The sequence below is a fragment of the Ochotona curzoniae genome, unplaced genomic scaffold, assembly GCF_017591425.1.
Source record: "Ochotona curzoniae isolate NIBS_2020 unplaced genomic scaffold, NIBS_Ocur_1.0 contig_2210, whole genome shotgun sequence".
In the NCBI taxonomy this organism is placed as follows: Eukaryota; Metazoa; Chordata; class Mammalia; order Lagomorpha; family Ochotonidae; genus Ochotona; species Ochotona curzoniae.
This window is the reverse complement of record NW_024465369.1, coordinates 8,048,502-8,064,459: the sequence shown is the minus strand read 5'-3', so window position 1 is coordinate 8,064,459 and position 15,958 is coordinate 8,048,502. Positions and strand designations below refer to the sequence as shown.

Below are 15,958 nucleotides of genomic sequence, written 5' to 3'. Positions count from 1 at the left end.
TGAGCTGAATGAATTATTGAAATTTCCAGAAAGGAATTTCCTTTCCTTCATGACCTAAGAGAACAGGATGACATTTAGAAAAACAGTTATGGAACAAAAGAATCATGACATCAATTTAGATGCTCCATTTTAACACATAATAAAAAATCACTGATACAATGTGAAAGAATCAGTAGAAGAGAATATCAGTTTTGCAATCCTGAGGATGGTGCTTAGGGAAGAGTTAGAAATAGTTTCTACCATTCATCATGATGGGATAGGCAATGTCCTATACTGGGAACTCGGGTGCACTAAATGATATGTAATTGTTTCCTGATGGATGAAAATGTTAGTAAGGGGACTGAGGCCCATATAAGTTAAGAGTGTTAGGTGGTCAGGAAACACTAACTGTGGTAACATAAATGGAATTCTGTTTAAAATCATCATCTACACTAACTTTGAATACAGCTGTCTTAAGAAATAAGATATAACCAATATAACCAAGCCCCAGAGTCAGTGAAAATTAACTGTAAAATTATGTAATTTTAGAGAAAAATCTTATCCCAGTGATAAAGATTAACTTAACACTGCTATTTTGGTGTAGCTGACCTTCAAAACAATTCATTCCTACCCTATTGCTATATTAACCTTAAAAAAAAAATCAGTGGAAGCCAGAAGAATGCTTTAATATTAAAGAGATCTTGAGAAAAATGTAATTAAATGCAAAATATGCTACAAGATTGTATTCTTAATCAGAAAAAAAAAAGTATTGGTCAGCAGGTGAAATTTGAGGCACTATATATTGTATATATCATTAAAAGCATTGATTATGATTGACATACCGTGAAAAGGATTGTCCTTGCCTTTAAGATGTATACACTGGGCCGAGCACAGTGGTGCAGTAGTTAAGGTCCTCACCTTGCACACCCGGGATCCCATATGGGCGCCTGTTCTAATCCCTGCAGCCCCACTTCCCATCCAGCTCCCTGCCTGTGGCCTGGGAAAGCAGTCGAGGATGGCCCAAAGCTTTGGGACCCTGCACCCATGTGGGAGACCTGGAAGAGGCTCCTGGCTTCGGATTGGCATAGTATCGGCCGTTGCGGCTTACTTGGGGAGTGAATCATCTTCGGATGGAAGATCTTTCTCTCTGTCTCTCCTCTCTGTATATCCGCCTTTCCAATAAAAAAATAAAATAAATTTTTAAGTAAAAAAGATGTATACACTGAAATATTTCAGTATACAGTCATGATGTCAGAGATGTACTCTCATCTACTTCAGAGTACATAAAATAGCCAGGAAGCAAAATGCAAACAACTGGTGGACCACTGTGTGCAACAGCCATGCACTATGCTACTCTTACAACTCTTGCAAGTTTGAAAAACAACCAGATTTTTAAAAAGTTATTGAACATATTTTATGGCTCTGACAATGTCTAATCACCTGGACTTTGAACATCTCTCATCAATAGAGTAGAATATTTACTTTGATTTTACAGGGAAATCACATGATTAATAGGCAATGGGATTTGCAGAGCACTATTTTCTAAAATTTGGGCGGATACGTCACAGAATAAACTTACTTTTCAGCAAAGTGACATGTGTCGCAAATGATAATTTGCTTTTAGTTATGCATCTAATAAAGAATACTGTGTGGACGAAACTTTTCTCAAAATGGGGAATTTAAAACCACAGTTAACACTCTAAAAAACAAGTAAATCATCTTGTGACTGTCAATACTCCAGGCATGCAACCTAATAGTCATTGAGTTGTTTTCCTTGAGAATTCTTCCATTTCAAGCATCCCAATTGAAAATAAATAGATAGGCCTGGCGCAGTGGCCTAGTGGCTAAAGTCCTTGCTTTGAAAGCCCCGGGATTCATATGGGCGCCAGTTCTAATCCCAGCAGCTCCACATCCCATCCAGCTTCCTGCTTGTGGCCTGGGAAAGCAGTCGAGGACGGCCCAAAGCTTTGGGACCCTGCACCCGCGTGGGAGACCCGGAAGAGGTTCCTGGTTCCTGGCTTTGGATCGGCACAGCACGGGCCATTGTGGTCAGTTGGGGAGTCAGTTGGGGAGTGAAGCATTGGATGGGGAATCTTCCTCTCTGTCTCTCCTCCTCTCTGTATATCTGGCTTTGTAATAAAAATAGATAAATCTTTTTAAAAAATAAATAGAACTGACTACTGTCAAGATGCTAAAGTCTGGGAATGTTTTATTTAGTGTGGAATACAACTTTTATATCTGTGAGAATTAGTGATGATGCTATTGTATTCAAGCCTACTTGCTCAGGAGTTCTTTTCCAGTTGTATGCCAGTGGAAACACATTGACAATTTAAACTTTAAACAGAAAGCAATTATTTGCACTGGTTGAGTTCAGGAGCAGATGGTCTCATGACCAATAACTAGGCTTTTCGAACAACCAAGAGTGACAGGTTTTATCAGACCTGTCTTTAAAGGATTTGTGCAAATTACGGAAGTTTAAAGGGCTTTCCAGGAAGGGTCATGCATCTTCAGAAGCTGGAATGGTAGACAGGGTGTTGGATATGCACACCCATTCATTTGATAAATATTTTTCATGTGCTACACATTCAGTTTTAGGTGATGATATTCATCATTACAGTGTAATGAAGGTCAAGATTTTTAAGATGCACGTTTTTTTAAAAGATTTGTTTGTTTTTATTGGAAAGTCAGATTTGCAGAGAGAAAGAGTCAGAAAGATCTTCCACCTGCTGGTTTACTTCCCATGTGGCTGCAGGAGCCAGAGCTGAGCCAGGAGCCTCTTCTGGGTCTCCTGTATGGATGCGGAGTCCCAAGGCTTTGGGCCATCATTTACAGCTTTTCCAGACCATGATCAGGTAGCTGTAAGGGTTGTGGAACAGCCAGAACATGAAACAACACCTGCATGGGACCCTGCCAGCATGAAAGGCAAGGACTTTAGCCACTGGGCTACTGTGCCAAACCCCAAGTGCAGTTTGTTTAGTCTTGCTCTGTTTTATAGGGTCCTACATTTTTTATGAGATGGAGTTCACCATGAGAAAGTTTTGCCATTCAATCAGCTGGAGTAAATGTGCAAGGATTTCTCATTTTTAAGTAGGATTAATACAGAACTGGAGGGGTCAGTGCTATGGCATGCTTGGAGTATATAGACGGTTGCTTTTTTTTTATTCCTTATAGCTCAGTGCACTTCAAATGCCAAAAGTAATTCTGTTTACCGTTCTGTTGAAATTATGAAAATTTGATAAATAATACATGTAGTTGCACTTTTTACAATACTTGGTTGAAACTTGCACAGATAATAGAAATGCTTATTATATCACCTAGAATAAGCACAAGAATTACTTGCATCAGTCTTGCAGTAGTAGGTTAGTACCTTTTCTGTCAAGGATGATTTATGCTTCCTAATCTTATTCATCGTCACCTGGTTTACTCTTCCTACATAACTAATCTTCTGAAATAGAATAATTAAAACTTTGGTTATGTCTAATACCAAATCAAGTGGCTTCTCTTTAAACTATGTTTTTGTTTTTTATGTTTTATTTTGATAAGTGATTGGCTTAGCAATACCTCCTTACCATGCCACACATCTTTATTCTGGACTATGCTCTTTTAGATTGCTATGGATGTCTGCAGTTGTTACCCTGTAATTTCTTCTAAACTCACACCTTATTTGATTGTGTCTGTGTAATAGCAAGATTCCAAGGTTTTTGTCTGGGCTGTCTGCATCATTTGGGATCATATGGATTGTGTCATTCCAAGAAGACTTTTCTTTTTCAGTTTTATCAAACCTCTTAAAAACCCCATAGACAGTCATAAACATTTGCTTCTTGACACTGTGTAATCTCTGTGTATCACAAGATACGTGCTGCTCCTGAAACCTGCAACTCTGATGCCGAAAACACAGGTGTCTAGTTCTCTTCACTTCTGTGGAATCAGAAAAGGAGAGGGCGTATAGATATGGAATGATTAAGACAACTTTACTTAACAAGAATTGTGGAGCCTGTTCTAGCAAGGACTAGATAATCTTCTGAGTATCTTCAGGATACTCATAGTTATCATAGTTAAGATACTATGAATAAACTGATTTGCAGGTAAGGAAACCAGAGGTACAGGTTATAGCAGAGAGACAGAGCGAGAGAGGCAGCTGTCTGAGCATTGTTTAAGACAGTACATTTTAATACTGTCTGCAATTTTGTTTATTTTTTTACCTAAATTAAATGTCACTTGAAAATCATTTTAACTTATTGTGATTTATTGATTTTTAAGATCACTTGGGGAAATATAAAATAATGAAACCTAGCTGCATTGTCACACAACAGTTTGCATTTACGTTTAAAAATTAATCAAAACCTCCCAGAAGAGAAGGAACTAAGTGGAAATTAAAGTTTAAATAATATTTTCTAGTTTGGAAGATACCTCATACTGGTAGATAATACAAGTGTGTTAAGAAAAGCAACTGAAAACTAATTTGGCACGTTTGTGAAATCAAATATCCTATACTCTAGGTAACCTTAATATTGCTCAGTCACTGTAAACTAGATTATGCTTGGGGTTGTATTTAAGTCAAGGCAAAATGGTCTTCTATTTACAAATGTAATTTAGTCTCAAGAGTTGGTAATCTTGTTAAATGTTGTCAGGTTAATTGAAATTGATTTGTGCTTACTAAACATAGGGAATACTAATCATACGTTAGGCACTTTAATATGGGGGAAAATGCAATCCTTTGACAGACATTGTTTAGTGCTGCATGGCAGGACTCATTGTCTTAGGTCAAATTTTTTGTGTTTAAAAACTTTTTTATTTTGATAATCTTTACATAGTTGATTAGGGCACAAATGGTCAAGGGTTACAGTAAAGTGGGTAAGATCATTGTTTCCACATTTTTTGTGTGTGCTTGCATTTGCTGGTTCATTTCTGTTACCAGACCTGTGTTCCACACAAACCAATGGGTGTTGCAGTCAAATTTTATTCTGCACAGCACACACTTGGCCCTCTCACAAACCAATGGGAGCTTCAGCTTAGTTGGGGTGGCTCTCAATAATCCCCAACAGGTCTGCCCCCTACCCTGGTTCCCATGCTTGCCAGTATGCACTGCTGCCATGTGGTGAGCGAGTCCTAGGTGTTCCCAGAACGGAGAGATTTCTTCCCTCAGGATAAGTACACCATGAGGGAATCTCAGGAATGGGATTAGACCACTGGCTCCACCCTGCCACCTCCATCTTGCAGCAGGAAGAGCAAGGGAAGTGTTTGGCCATGAGGCTGGCACGAAAGGAGCCCCATGCAGCTCCAGTGTGGTGGTGGCCTGAGCCAGGCCAGACACAATGCTTAGGACTCAGGCCATGGTCACTGCTGCCACATGGCGAGTAAGTCCTAGGCTTTGGGAGTCAAGTTTGCCTATTTGAATGTGGGTCATGCCAGGTTTGGATGCAGCACATACCAGTACATGTTACAGTTACAACAGGGTGCCAGTTGGGCTGGGCTCTGCTGTAACCCCCAGCAGTGGGAGCTGAAACTGGGGGTGGGCTGGACCAGGCAATGGCACCCACTGGCAAATGCCAAGGTGAGGGGGGCCATGCCATACTGGGCCACAGCACCCAACCAGCACATGTGAGAACCAGTGGTCGAGAGAGAAAAGTGGGTAGGGGGATGGGGAAGGCTGCCCTCCTGGACCTCCTCTCCCACTGGAGAGCGTGAGTTGGGATGGGGGCAGACCAAACCAGACCAGGCAGGGCTACAATACCTGTGGCCCTCATTTGAGTTAGATTAAGGGAAAATCAGGCTGGGCTGACTGTTCCTACTGGTGCAAGCATAAATCAGAATGTGAGGGTTGGTTTGGCATTGCCACAGCATCAGCAGGCAGAGCCTGGCACTGGTGTCTAATTCTGTCAAGTTAAACCGCAGAACCACCTGACAAGAGCATGATCTGGGAGTGGGAGTGGACAAGTAGGAAAAAGTGGACCCCTCCCACTTGGGCTAGCCCTCCTACTGGACAGCATGAAAACTAGAACTGGGGCAAGGGTGGCTAGACAGAATGGCACCTGCCAGTAGATGTGTGGGATGGAAAGTAGGGCGGGTTATATTGCACTAGTCTTCAATGTCCACTGACATGATAAGAGTTGAATGGGATATGGGATAGACTGGGCAAGTCTGCTGTACGTACTGGCAAGCATGGGAACCAGAGGTCAACTTTTTCAAAATTGTTCATCAAAATATGATAATAGAAATTAGCAAAAATGGCCTTCATTTTCTTTATGAATTTTTGTTATTTGGGAATATTTGGAACAGGTTTGAAGGGAGGTATTATGTATGCTTTATTTCCGTTGTTACAAATAGCACATTTGCTTTTCCATCTGTTTAATTCCACTCCAGGTTTGCTGTTCTCTAGCACTCATAGCATCATTGAGCTCTACATAATAGCTTTAATAGAAGGAAAACATTAGCAAGCAATTTGAAAAAGCAGGTTGGTGATGAAGTCTGCAAGCCTATGTGCCCCGGCATGGTGACTTGGCTCCCTTCTGAAGTTGATTCTGGGATGAAGCTGATTTGGGCTGTGCATCAGCTCTGAGAAGCTTAAAGACACATTGCTCCTAATGCAGAAATAAACCCACCACAACCATTTGTTTCTAGGAAATTTTACAGTTGTTGGTTAACCTGCTCCCTTATGCCCTGCAATATTCATTAGCAGATTTCTCTGTTTATGAGTGATATTATATGGAAATGGTTATGGGTAGCTAACAGATGTAACCACTGAAATAAATTAGAAGGAAAAGTTCTGTTTTTTACAGATGGCTCCATCAAATGTGCTTTTTCTCCCTTCTACTTTAACATTTAGTTTTCTTTCAACAGAAAACTTTTCTTTACTGACTATGGGAACATCGCCAAAGTGGAGAGATGTGACATGGATGGGATGAACCGAACAAGGATAATTGATTCAAAGACAGAACAACCAGCTGCATTGGCACTAGATTTAGTCAACAAACTGGTTTATTGGGTAGATCTTTACTTGGACTACGTGGGAGTAGTGGACTACCAAGGAAAAAATAGACACACTATCATTCAAGGCAGACAAGTAAGTACAGTTTTACTAGAAAATGCTGTGAAGGCAATAAAATGAATTGCATAACATGAAGGAGATGAAAATGTGCAATGTTGAATATTTTATGAAATTAAGCTGTGATGGGTCACATACATTACAGTGTACTTCTGATATGAGGGAACTTTTTCATGGTGATGTGGTGAGATACCTATAACATTGCAAAATCCCTTTTCTCTTTGTTCTCTATTAAAAACAAAGGAAACAGAAGCAAGCAAGACAGAAATGCTACATGAGCAGTTACAAGGAGCATTGGATGGGGACAATATTTTGACCTGTACACTAAAGAATGAACTAAAGTTCATTCATAATGAGCTATCATGTATCCCATGAGTTCTTGGATATGTTTTGCCCAACAACAGGAAATGCATAGTCAGCAAAGTTTCATTGTGTTTAAAACATTGAGACAAATTTTGCCTTTTGCTACATGTAGGTATCTCCTAACATGAGAATTTCTACGTCATTGACATAAAAATTCTTCCCACTTGTGTTAACTTTTTTTGTTGCTGAATTCTAAGGTTTTGCAAATGCTTAGTAAACACTGAGTTTTGCAAGGAGAAATAAGCTTTAGTTATCAATCCAGTCTTTTTTTTTTTCAGATTCGGTTTCATTTCACTAGTCAATCTAAATTTATAAGGGATTATAACCTTTAGAATATGTGTGATGCAATACACGGTATTCTGTAATCATACCTTATAGGCCCATTTTTTTTTCTTTCCAGTTAGCTTTTAAAATGAAATGCTTATACATAACCAAATAAATTATTTTGTAAAGGTTTTTATAGAAATATTGGCAGTTTTAAAATCAAGTTCAGTATTTCTTTGTTTCCTTAAACTGTCTTAAAATTATTGATTTGTTTCCTAGACACTGTGGTGTCTGTTAGAGGACATAATCACTACACTATTTATATTGGGTTTTCTTATTATGTATTTGTAATTGAAAACTAAGCTTTGAAAGGATTACCAGCAATTTGAAGTATTTTCCCCACGAGTACTTCAAGAAGTTTTTAATATTATTTTAAGGCTAGCATTTTATTTTTGAACATTGTATGACATCAGAATTATGGCAAATGACGTTAGTAAGTATACGCATGGCCGTATTCAAAGTACGCACATCAGCACTCACAGGAAATAGTGTGAATTAGCAGCTCATAGAAGAAGACCATTTGGCCTTTCACATGCAAATATTCCCTATGCTATTTATTTCCTGACTTTCGTTTCTCTCCTACATGTGAACAAAAGAGATGCGCTTTCCCAAAAGAACACATAAAACAAGTCACAGTTCAGCTGCATCTTATATAACAATCAACTATGAATCATATATACTGTTAAGAATTATTTTTGTTTCAATTACAGAATTGGCAAGATTTTCTGATTAAAATCCCTAATTTTAGTAATTTTTCTGTAAGGATTTTTATAATCAGTGCATCTTTACTTTTAACTAAACATCTATATATATATGTATATATATATATATCTCCTTTGGCAAAATACAATGCCTAAAAGAAATGAAAAATGTTTTTGCATCAAAATCTCTAGAGCAGATCAAATGACGGCTCCACTATACCCCTGACCAGAACCATTTTAAATTAAGTTCGAAAGAAGAAGTGCCCAAAGGCAACGTGTTTAGCTGGTGCCTTTGTGTCAGAAAACCAGCGCATTCATCTTTTCCCTTCTATCTTTTGCATGTTTTCCTAGATTTCAGATGACTTGCTCTTCACAATCCCAATACCTTTGCTAAGCAGGAAATTTAAACTTTTAAAGAAAACTTATATACATAAAATGAACAAATTTCACAAGGCAGATTTAGAAGCATAGTAATGCTTCCTACCACACTCTCCCTCATATCTATGTTCCACAACCAAAGATTTTTCTTTTCTTCCCTCCCCTCCCCTTTCTTCTCCTCTCCTCTCCTTTCCTTTTTTCCCTTTTTCCCTTTTTCCCTTTCCTGTACCGTCCGTCCCATCCCGTCCCTTCCCATCTCTTTCCACTTTCCTTTCTCTTTCCTCTTTTTTTTTCAATTGCTATAGAACTGCGACGTACTTTCCTTTCACTTCACAATCACAGGCTTAACACTACACTGGGTGAAGAATTCAATAAATAGCAAGTAGATAACCATGTATTATTAACTCAAGAACATAAACACAGTCTGTAAGCAACAAACAGACCTCAAGATGCAAATCTTGATCATAGGGATTACATTGTTCAAATTTTGTGTATTAGTTAACAATGATAGGGAAAAACCTATGGTTTTTATCTTTTGGCAATTGCTGATTCCATTCAGTTAAATCCATTTTTTTGCAGAAGATAGAATTTTATTATTTTTTTATGTCTTAGTAGTATTCCAAAGCGTTTATATACCACATTCTTTACCCAGTCATCTATTGATGGACATCTGGGTTGTTTCCATATCTCTGCTATTGTGAATTGATCTGCTGTAAATGTGGTGTACAGGTAACTCTCTCGCATGTGATTTCATTTTTTCTGGGAAAGCTGTGCTATTAATTACTTATATGGCTAGCAGTGAACATTGCCATTCCTAAAGCAAACCATTGCATTTACTGTTGGGAATAACCATTAGAAGTAGGGTAATACCTAATAAAATGTTGACATCTTATTTATAATTACTGCAAAAATGTGCTGGATTCATTATTTCTTATGCTGAATTAGGCATCATTCAATCAGTGTTATTTTTGAATCTGGTAAAGCAAGTTTTCAGTTACTACATCATTAGACTTTTCATAAGCAGAGCTTTTCGGTATCTATGACCCTGAGAACATATATCCCCCAAACTGCTTCAGACTAAATGCAACTATGCCACAACACATTGCTGAATATTTTTGAAAGCTTGGTTCACCTATCTATGCAAAATGACTCATGAACTTATTTTTTTTTGACTGAAACATACATAAAATGCCCTCCCTGCATTCAGAATGAATCCCTGCATTAGACTACAATGTTATGTTCATTAGATCAAAAGAAAAACTAATGGTGAATTTTGAATGACTTTAATGAAAATAAATGACAATATTCTTGTGAATCTCCCATTAATGGGCAGTTTCTACATTAGAGAACAACTATCATTTTTTTCAAACTGAAAGCTGAACAATTAAAATTTATAGTTATTTTTTATCATGCTTCTAGGTCAGACATCTTTGTGGTATAACTGTGTTTGAAGACTATTTGTATGCAATCACTTCTGATAACTTCAATATCATAAAGATAAACCGATTTAATGGCACTGATAATCATTCATTAATTAAAATAGAAAGTGCCAGAGGAATTCGAATCTATCAAAAAAGAACACAACCAACAGGTAAGTTCCAGCGCTTCTCTATAAGCCCCATGCTGGCAGATTGAATGGAAATAGAGTCCTTGTGCTTTTTCTGTGGTGGTAAACTGGTTGAGTCATAAATTCCCTCTGTTGACAGCAAAAATGTGTATGCCTGTTTGATAAAATGGAATGGCACTGCCTTCACAAATGACAAATTGTTCAGTTCCTAGTGAATCGTTTGTACAACCATAGAATGGAAATGATGGCCAGATTTAGACTCAGGAAGGGGTTTTCAATTGTGCTGTGTGTATAGAAAGGAAACAAAGATTATAGAGGCTGTGGGTTTATTATCTCTATTTTGATACTATTTTCAGAGGCAGATTTCATATTAGGTTATTGTAATGTTAGTCAAGCATTATAGTCTTTGAACTCTGATTTAATTTCTCTTTAACATGGTAACTAAATAATAGTTTTGAATATAGAATCTTCATTGTTTTTCAAAAACAAAAAACATTCAGTGTGTACCATGTTAATGATGTTATTCATCATCACAATGTAAGTTCAGTCAAATATAGACTCATTTATTTTTAAAAATCTTTTATTACTACTACTACTACTATTATTATCATCATCATCATTTTATGCTACAGTTCCATAGGCTCCTAGGATTTCCCTTATCCCCTCCTAATTCTCCTCACCACCAAATTCCCCTATATCATTACTAAAGTATAATTCTTCATGAATAGTCATATGTCCATTATTGTGATCATGGACAATGGCAGAGTCCATCATCCTATTGTCAAGATACAGTAAACAGTTTCATTGGGAGTCCATCTTTAGTCTGGAAGTAGAAATGCATACTGCATTGTACCCGCACGTCTGGATATGTTAGTCTCCGTTTCAGTAACTGTACATCTTGCTAAATGAAAAACCACAATGCAAAATCAGCAATAGGAAGATGACTAGAAATTTACAATGCTATTAAGTTAAATAGCATGCTACTAGATAAGACATTGTCCATTACACAGCTTCTATCCTCTTTTTTATAAATCTGCTTTAGATCAAAACAAATCTTGAATTAAACATTAATATACACAAAATTGTGACAACACATTGTCACACATATTCACAGCAAAATTGAAAATATGAATTCTGGAAATAGCCTTTTTAGGATTTGAAATGGGGATGTATTCATTTACCAGTTATTCATGGATCATCTACTCTGTGCCAGGAACCATGCTTTGTATTTTGGGACTAGCGCAGTCAATAAGTATCAAAATATTTTTGCTTTTATGAAGTTTGCATCCTAATGGAGAAGACATAAAAACACCTATGTGAATAAAAATACCTACGTGAATTATCTGTTACATTAGAAAGCAGTAAGAGCTATAAACAAATCTCATAGATATGGAGGATAAGGAGTGTGGGGAATTTGTGATTTTATATTTAGTAGTCAGGGCAATATCATTGAAAAGATGACGATGAACAACATTTGAAGTATTTGAAGATGAGAGACATGGAGACTGGATAAAGCATAATGCTTTTGAGGGAGAGGGGAGCGTTGGAGGATGGTAATGAGTAAGTACAAGTCCAGAGAATACAAGGAAAAATGTGCCTTGATTGTTCAAGGATAATCAAGGAAACCTTTGTGTGCGGAGAAGAATGAATAAGAAAAAGGAGACTAAGTCCTTGGATTGCAGAAATGAATTGATTTGCGAGCCAGGGAGAAGGGAGGAAAGGTGTAGTGGACAACGATCTTAGGGAATGTTGAAGAGTATAGAGATAAGTAGAAGCCCAGAGGAGGGTAGCTAGTTGGATTACTGTGAAAACTTACATAAAAACAACAAACAAAATTTCCTAGCATTTAGAAATGATGGCCTATAATGACCCATTAATTGGTGGGACAGATGGACTGAAGAGAACAAAGACCACGTTGAAAGTGAAAAAGAGCTGCTGATTAAATGAGCGACAGGTGATCTAGCACACGTGGGGAGAGCTTAGAACTGAAAAGACAGCAACCTTTTCAGAGAAAAACAGGTAAAACTCCATTTCAGTCATCTTTTCACCTAGAGAATGAGGGATACAAAGACCAAGACATAACTTTTAACAGCACAGCAGCTTTATGATTGCATGGAAATTGCTGCAATGTTAATCATAATCTCAGTGAAGTGATTATGTAAAAGCAATGTAATTACAATAGTAACTTAACTGACATTTCTTACCTAGTCCTGCTATTGCCTTTCACTCTGACCTATCTCTCCGTCATTGTCTGCATATGCTACTTTTTGCTATTTTCTCTTTTCTAACACCGACACACGTGAAAACCCTTCTCTTCCTCAATTTGTACCGTGTACGCTTAGCTTCCACCTTTGGACCCTTAAAAGTCACATGCAAATCATACCCATGTCACACACACAGCTAATGGAGTTCTTAAAATGGCACTTTTCTAAACGTTTTCAAAATTATTTGCCTTTATGCTTCTCAGCGTTCACTAAATCACATTTCTTTTAGTTCAGGTGCCCATATCATAAATAGGCTCAAAAGAAATTATTTCTTTGTCTATATACATAACCTATATATACATATATGTATATATATACACATACATATATATACTATATATTTATAAATTTTAGGATATTGATATATGAAACATGTAGCAAAAAGCATGTTAGTGTTACTTTGCTTATATGTAAACAGTTTAAGTTAATACAGCTGATTTTATTATTCAGAATTTTTAAATATGTCCCTAGGAAAATTTTGGCCAGTTTCTCTTTTTCATAGAGAATTTAAACTATTTCTTATTCACTGGAATATGAAACTTAGTGTTTGGGTGTACATAATTCTGCCAAGATTCTCTGTTCTTATACTGTAAGTTTTTCTGACATACCGATGCACATAATTATCTTGTCTTTGGAGAATTTCAAGTCTGCCTTTGTTTTTGTTTGTTGTAGTCAGAAGCCATGCATGTGAAGTGGATCCATATGGAATGCCGGGGGGATGTTCACACACCTGTCTGCTCAGCAGCAGTTACAAAACACGGACATGTCGCTGCAGGACGGGCTTCAACTTGGGAAGTGATGGCAGGTCATGTAAAAGTAAGTTGTTAAATTAAACATTTGCCAGCAGCGACCATTCAGAACAGAAGCTTTGCTATTAATTAGCAGCAACAGCATCAGTAATAATATGAACCTTGTTCTGGTGAAGTTTGTCTGAAAATACTAAGTAAAAGAGCTGGTTATTTTTCCTGAAATCTGTGTTCAATTTCTGTATCTAAATTCTGTATTTAATTTCCCTTTGTGATGATGCAAATGGAAAACTAATTCAATTATAGAATCACTAAACTTACAAGTTATAAGAAATTTTACATTAGGGAAAATTTGTTCATATATATATACATATATACATGAACATATGTATACACACGCATATAATTGAAAGGCAGAGTGACAGAGACAGGGTAAGGGACAGAAAAAACGAGAGGGATCTTACATCTCCTGGTGACTCTGTAAATGCCCACAACAAATGGAACTGGACTGACACAAAGCCAAGAACTCCATCCAGGTCTCCCATGTGGTTGGCAAGAACCTAAATGCTTGGGCTAGCATTGTCTGCCTCCCAGACACATCAGCATGAGGTATCTAAAGAAGTGCAGGTTAGCTGTGACTCAAAATGGGCACTCCAATATGGGACATACACCTAGCCTTCTGCACCAGAATTCTTACCTCAGGGAGGATTTTTCGAAGATGGCTTTCTTAATCTCCAAAGAATAATGTTTTGACAATGAGTTGGAACTAACAGTCACAAAGATTTTCTGTTATCTAAACTGAGATGCCATTCCTATCATCAGATGTCATTTCTGGCCCAGCAGAAATACTCCAATAGTAAGGCATCTGCTTTTCCAGCAACAATGGAAAGTGGAAATTATCTAATATTTTAATGTTTCCGTGTAACGAAAGTTGTGCAAATAAAATACTCCTTAAACTATTTCACTTTGGAAAGTTTTTAACCCATCATATAAACTTTTATTTTTGAAATGCTCCATGATAATTTATCTTAGATGATAATAATTTATAAGATAACGTCTGGATCTCAGCATATGGCACAACAATTTAAAAAATGACTTGGGATCTATCTACATACTCAGATGCTGATAGAAATGCTATCCATATGGAGATGGCTAGTCTCTAAATGTCACCAAAAGCCATTACTGAAGGTTATGACAACTGCCTTTGCCTCCTTTGTCTCCAGCTTGTTCACAATAGCAGCTTTCAGTTAAGCCAGGGATCCCTGCATAGTCACCCTCCTGCCATCTGTTCCTCTCATTGCTGAGAATGATGCCCTGAGACAACTAACTTTGCTAGAATGTGAAATCTAAATTGTTATAATTCATAACCACTTTAAGAGTTTCAAGTCAAAACCTCAGAAGCTCTGCTGTCTTCAAGAATTGGCATGTTAGGGCTGACCTTATATATTTTTTTTCAATAGTATTTCTATTTCTGTGTCTGAGCTAAGTAGACCAAGGTAGCAAGTCTGTTGTATGTGAAATGTTCTGGATAAGTGATGGGGATGAGTCTGAAGGCTTAGGATAGGAGAACATGTATTTTTTGTGAGTGTTGCAAGGTGGGGGATGGTTGTACGAATAGGATTTTTAGCTGATCTAGTTTCCATTTATGAAGAGATGACATGCCATGCAAAGTATAATTATATACATGTATACATGTATATATGCATAATTGAAAAAAAATGGAAGAATCACATGTGATTGAATCACCCCAATACAGTCTATCACTCAAGGTTTGTTTATACTATATAGGAACGATTGCAACAATTAAACAAGTGGGTTTAATACAGAGAGGTTTTATAAAACTGTTCAAAAGCCTGGAATGGCAACCTCTAGGTTTTCAGAGTGAGGCCTGGAATGGCAACATCTATTAGTCAGAAGCTCAAGCATTAGGAGTAAAAAAAAAAAAAATGTTCATTTCAAAAACACATTCTATTTTGGTTGAAATACAGGGATCAGTAACCTTCCATGTTGATTAGCTACAGAATTGTGTCACATGTGATAGTTCCCTATTGGTGAAATGGAGAGGAGCTGACATTGTGGTGTAGCAGCTTAGGCTGTAGACTGCGGTGCCAATCTCCCATGAGAGCAAAGGTTGGACTACTTTATTTTACTTGAGGGAGATCCCAAGTACTGGCTCACTTCCCAAGTATTCATGTGGCTGAAGCTGAGTAGGACCAACACTGGGGTCTGGGAATCTTAGTCCAGATTTCGCACATGAGTGACAGTTCCTTGACTCAACTAAGTAAGCCATTACATGCTGCTGGTCTGAATGAGCTGGGCACTGGGGTCAGGTATCAGCCAGATATCCAATTCCAGAGTGCAGGAATCCCATCCAACGTCACAATCCTAGGATAGATACCAGCCCAAGTTTATCCTCCTTTTGATTACAAATATTAATTGTAAATGTGCTTATAGTAACAGAAGTTTGACGACAATCTAGATAGCCAACGACAGATAAGTGATTATGTTGTATTGCCTACAGTCTGGAGGACATTATGTTGACTTTCAAAAGAATGATTCTGAAGGATTTTAAAATTACTTTAATCATAAAG

At 37.4% G+C, this 15,958-nt stretch overlaps 1 protein-coding gene across 1 annotated transcript in view; it reads left to right on the top strand.

Moving 5' to 3' along the window:
* LRP1B (LDL receptor related protein 1B) overlaps positions 1-15,958 on the top strand; it is a 1,301,643-nt gene that overhangs the window by 575,244 nt on the left and 710,441 nt on the right. Inside the window, exons 7-9 of the mRNA XM_040971988.1 lie at positions 6,820-7,042; positions 10,210-10,381; positions 13,294-13,437. Coding sequence (XP_040827922.1) covers positions 6,820-7,042; positions 10,210-10,381; positions 13,294-13,437 — 539 coding nt within the window. The remainder of the gene's footprint in view (positions 1-6,819; positions 7,043-10,209; positions 10,382-13,293; positions 13,438-15,958) is intronic.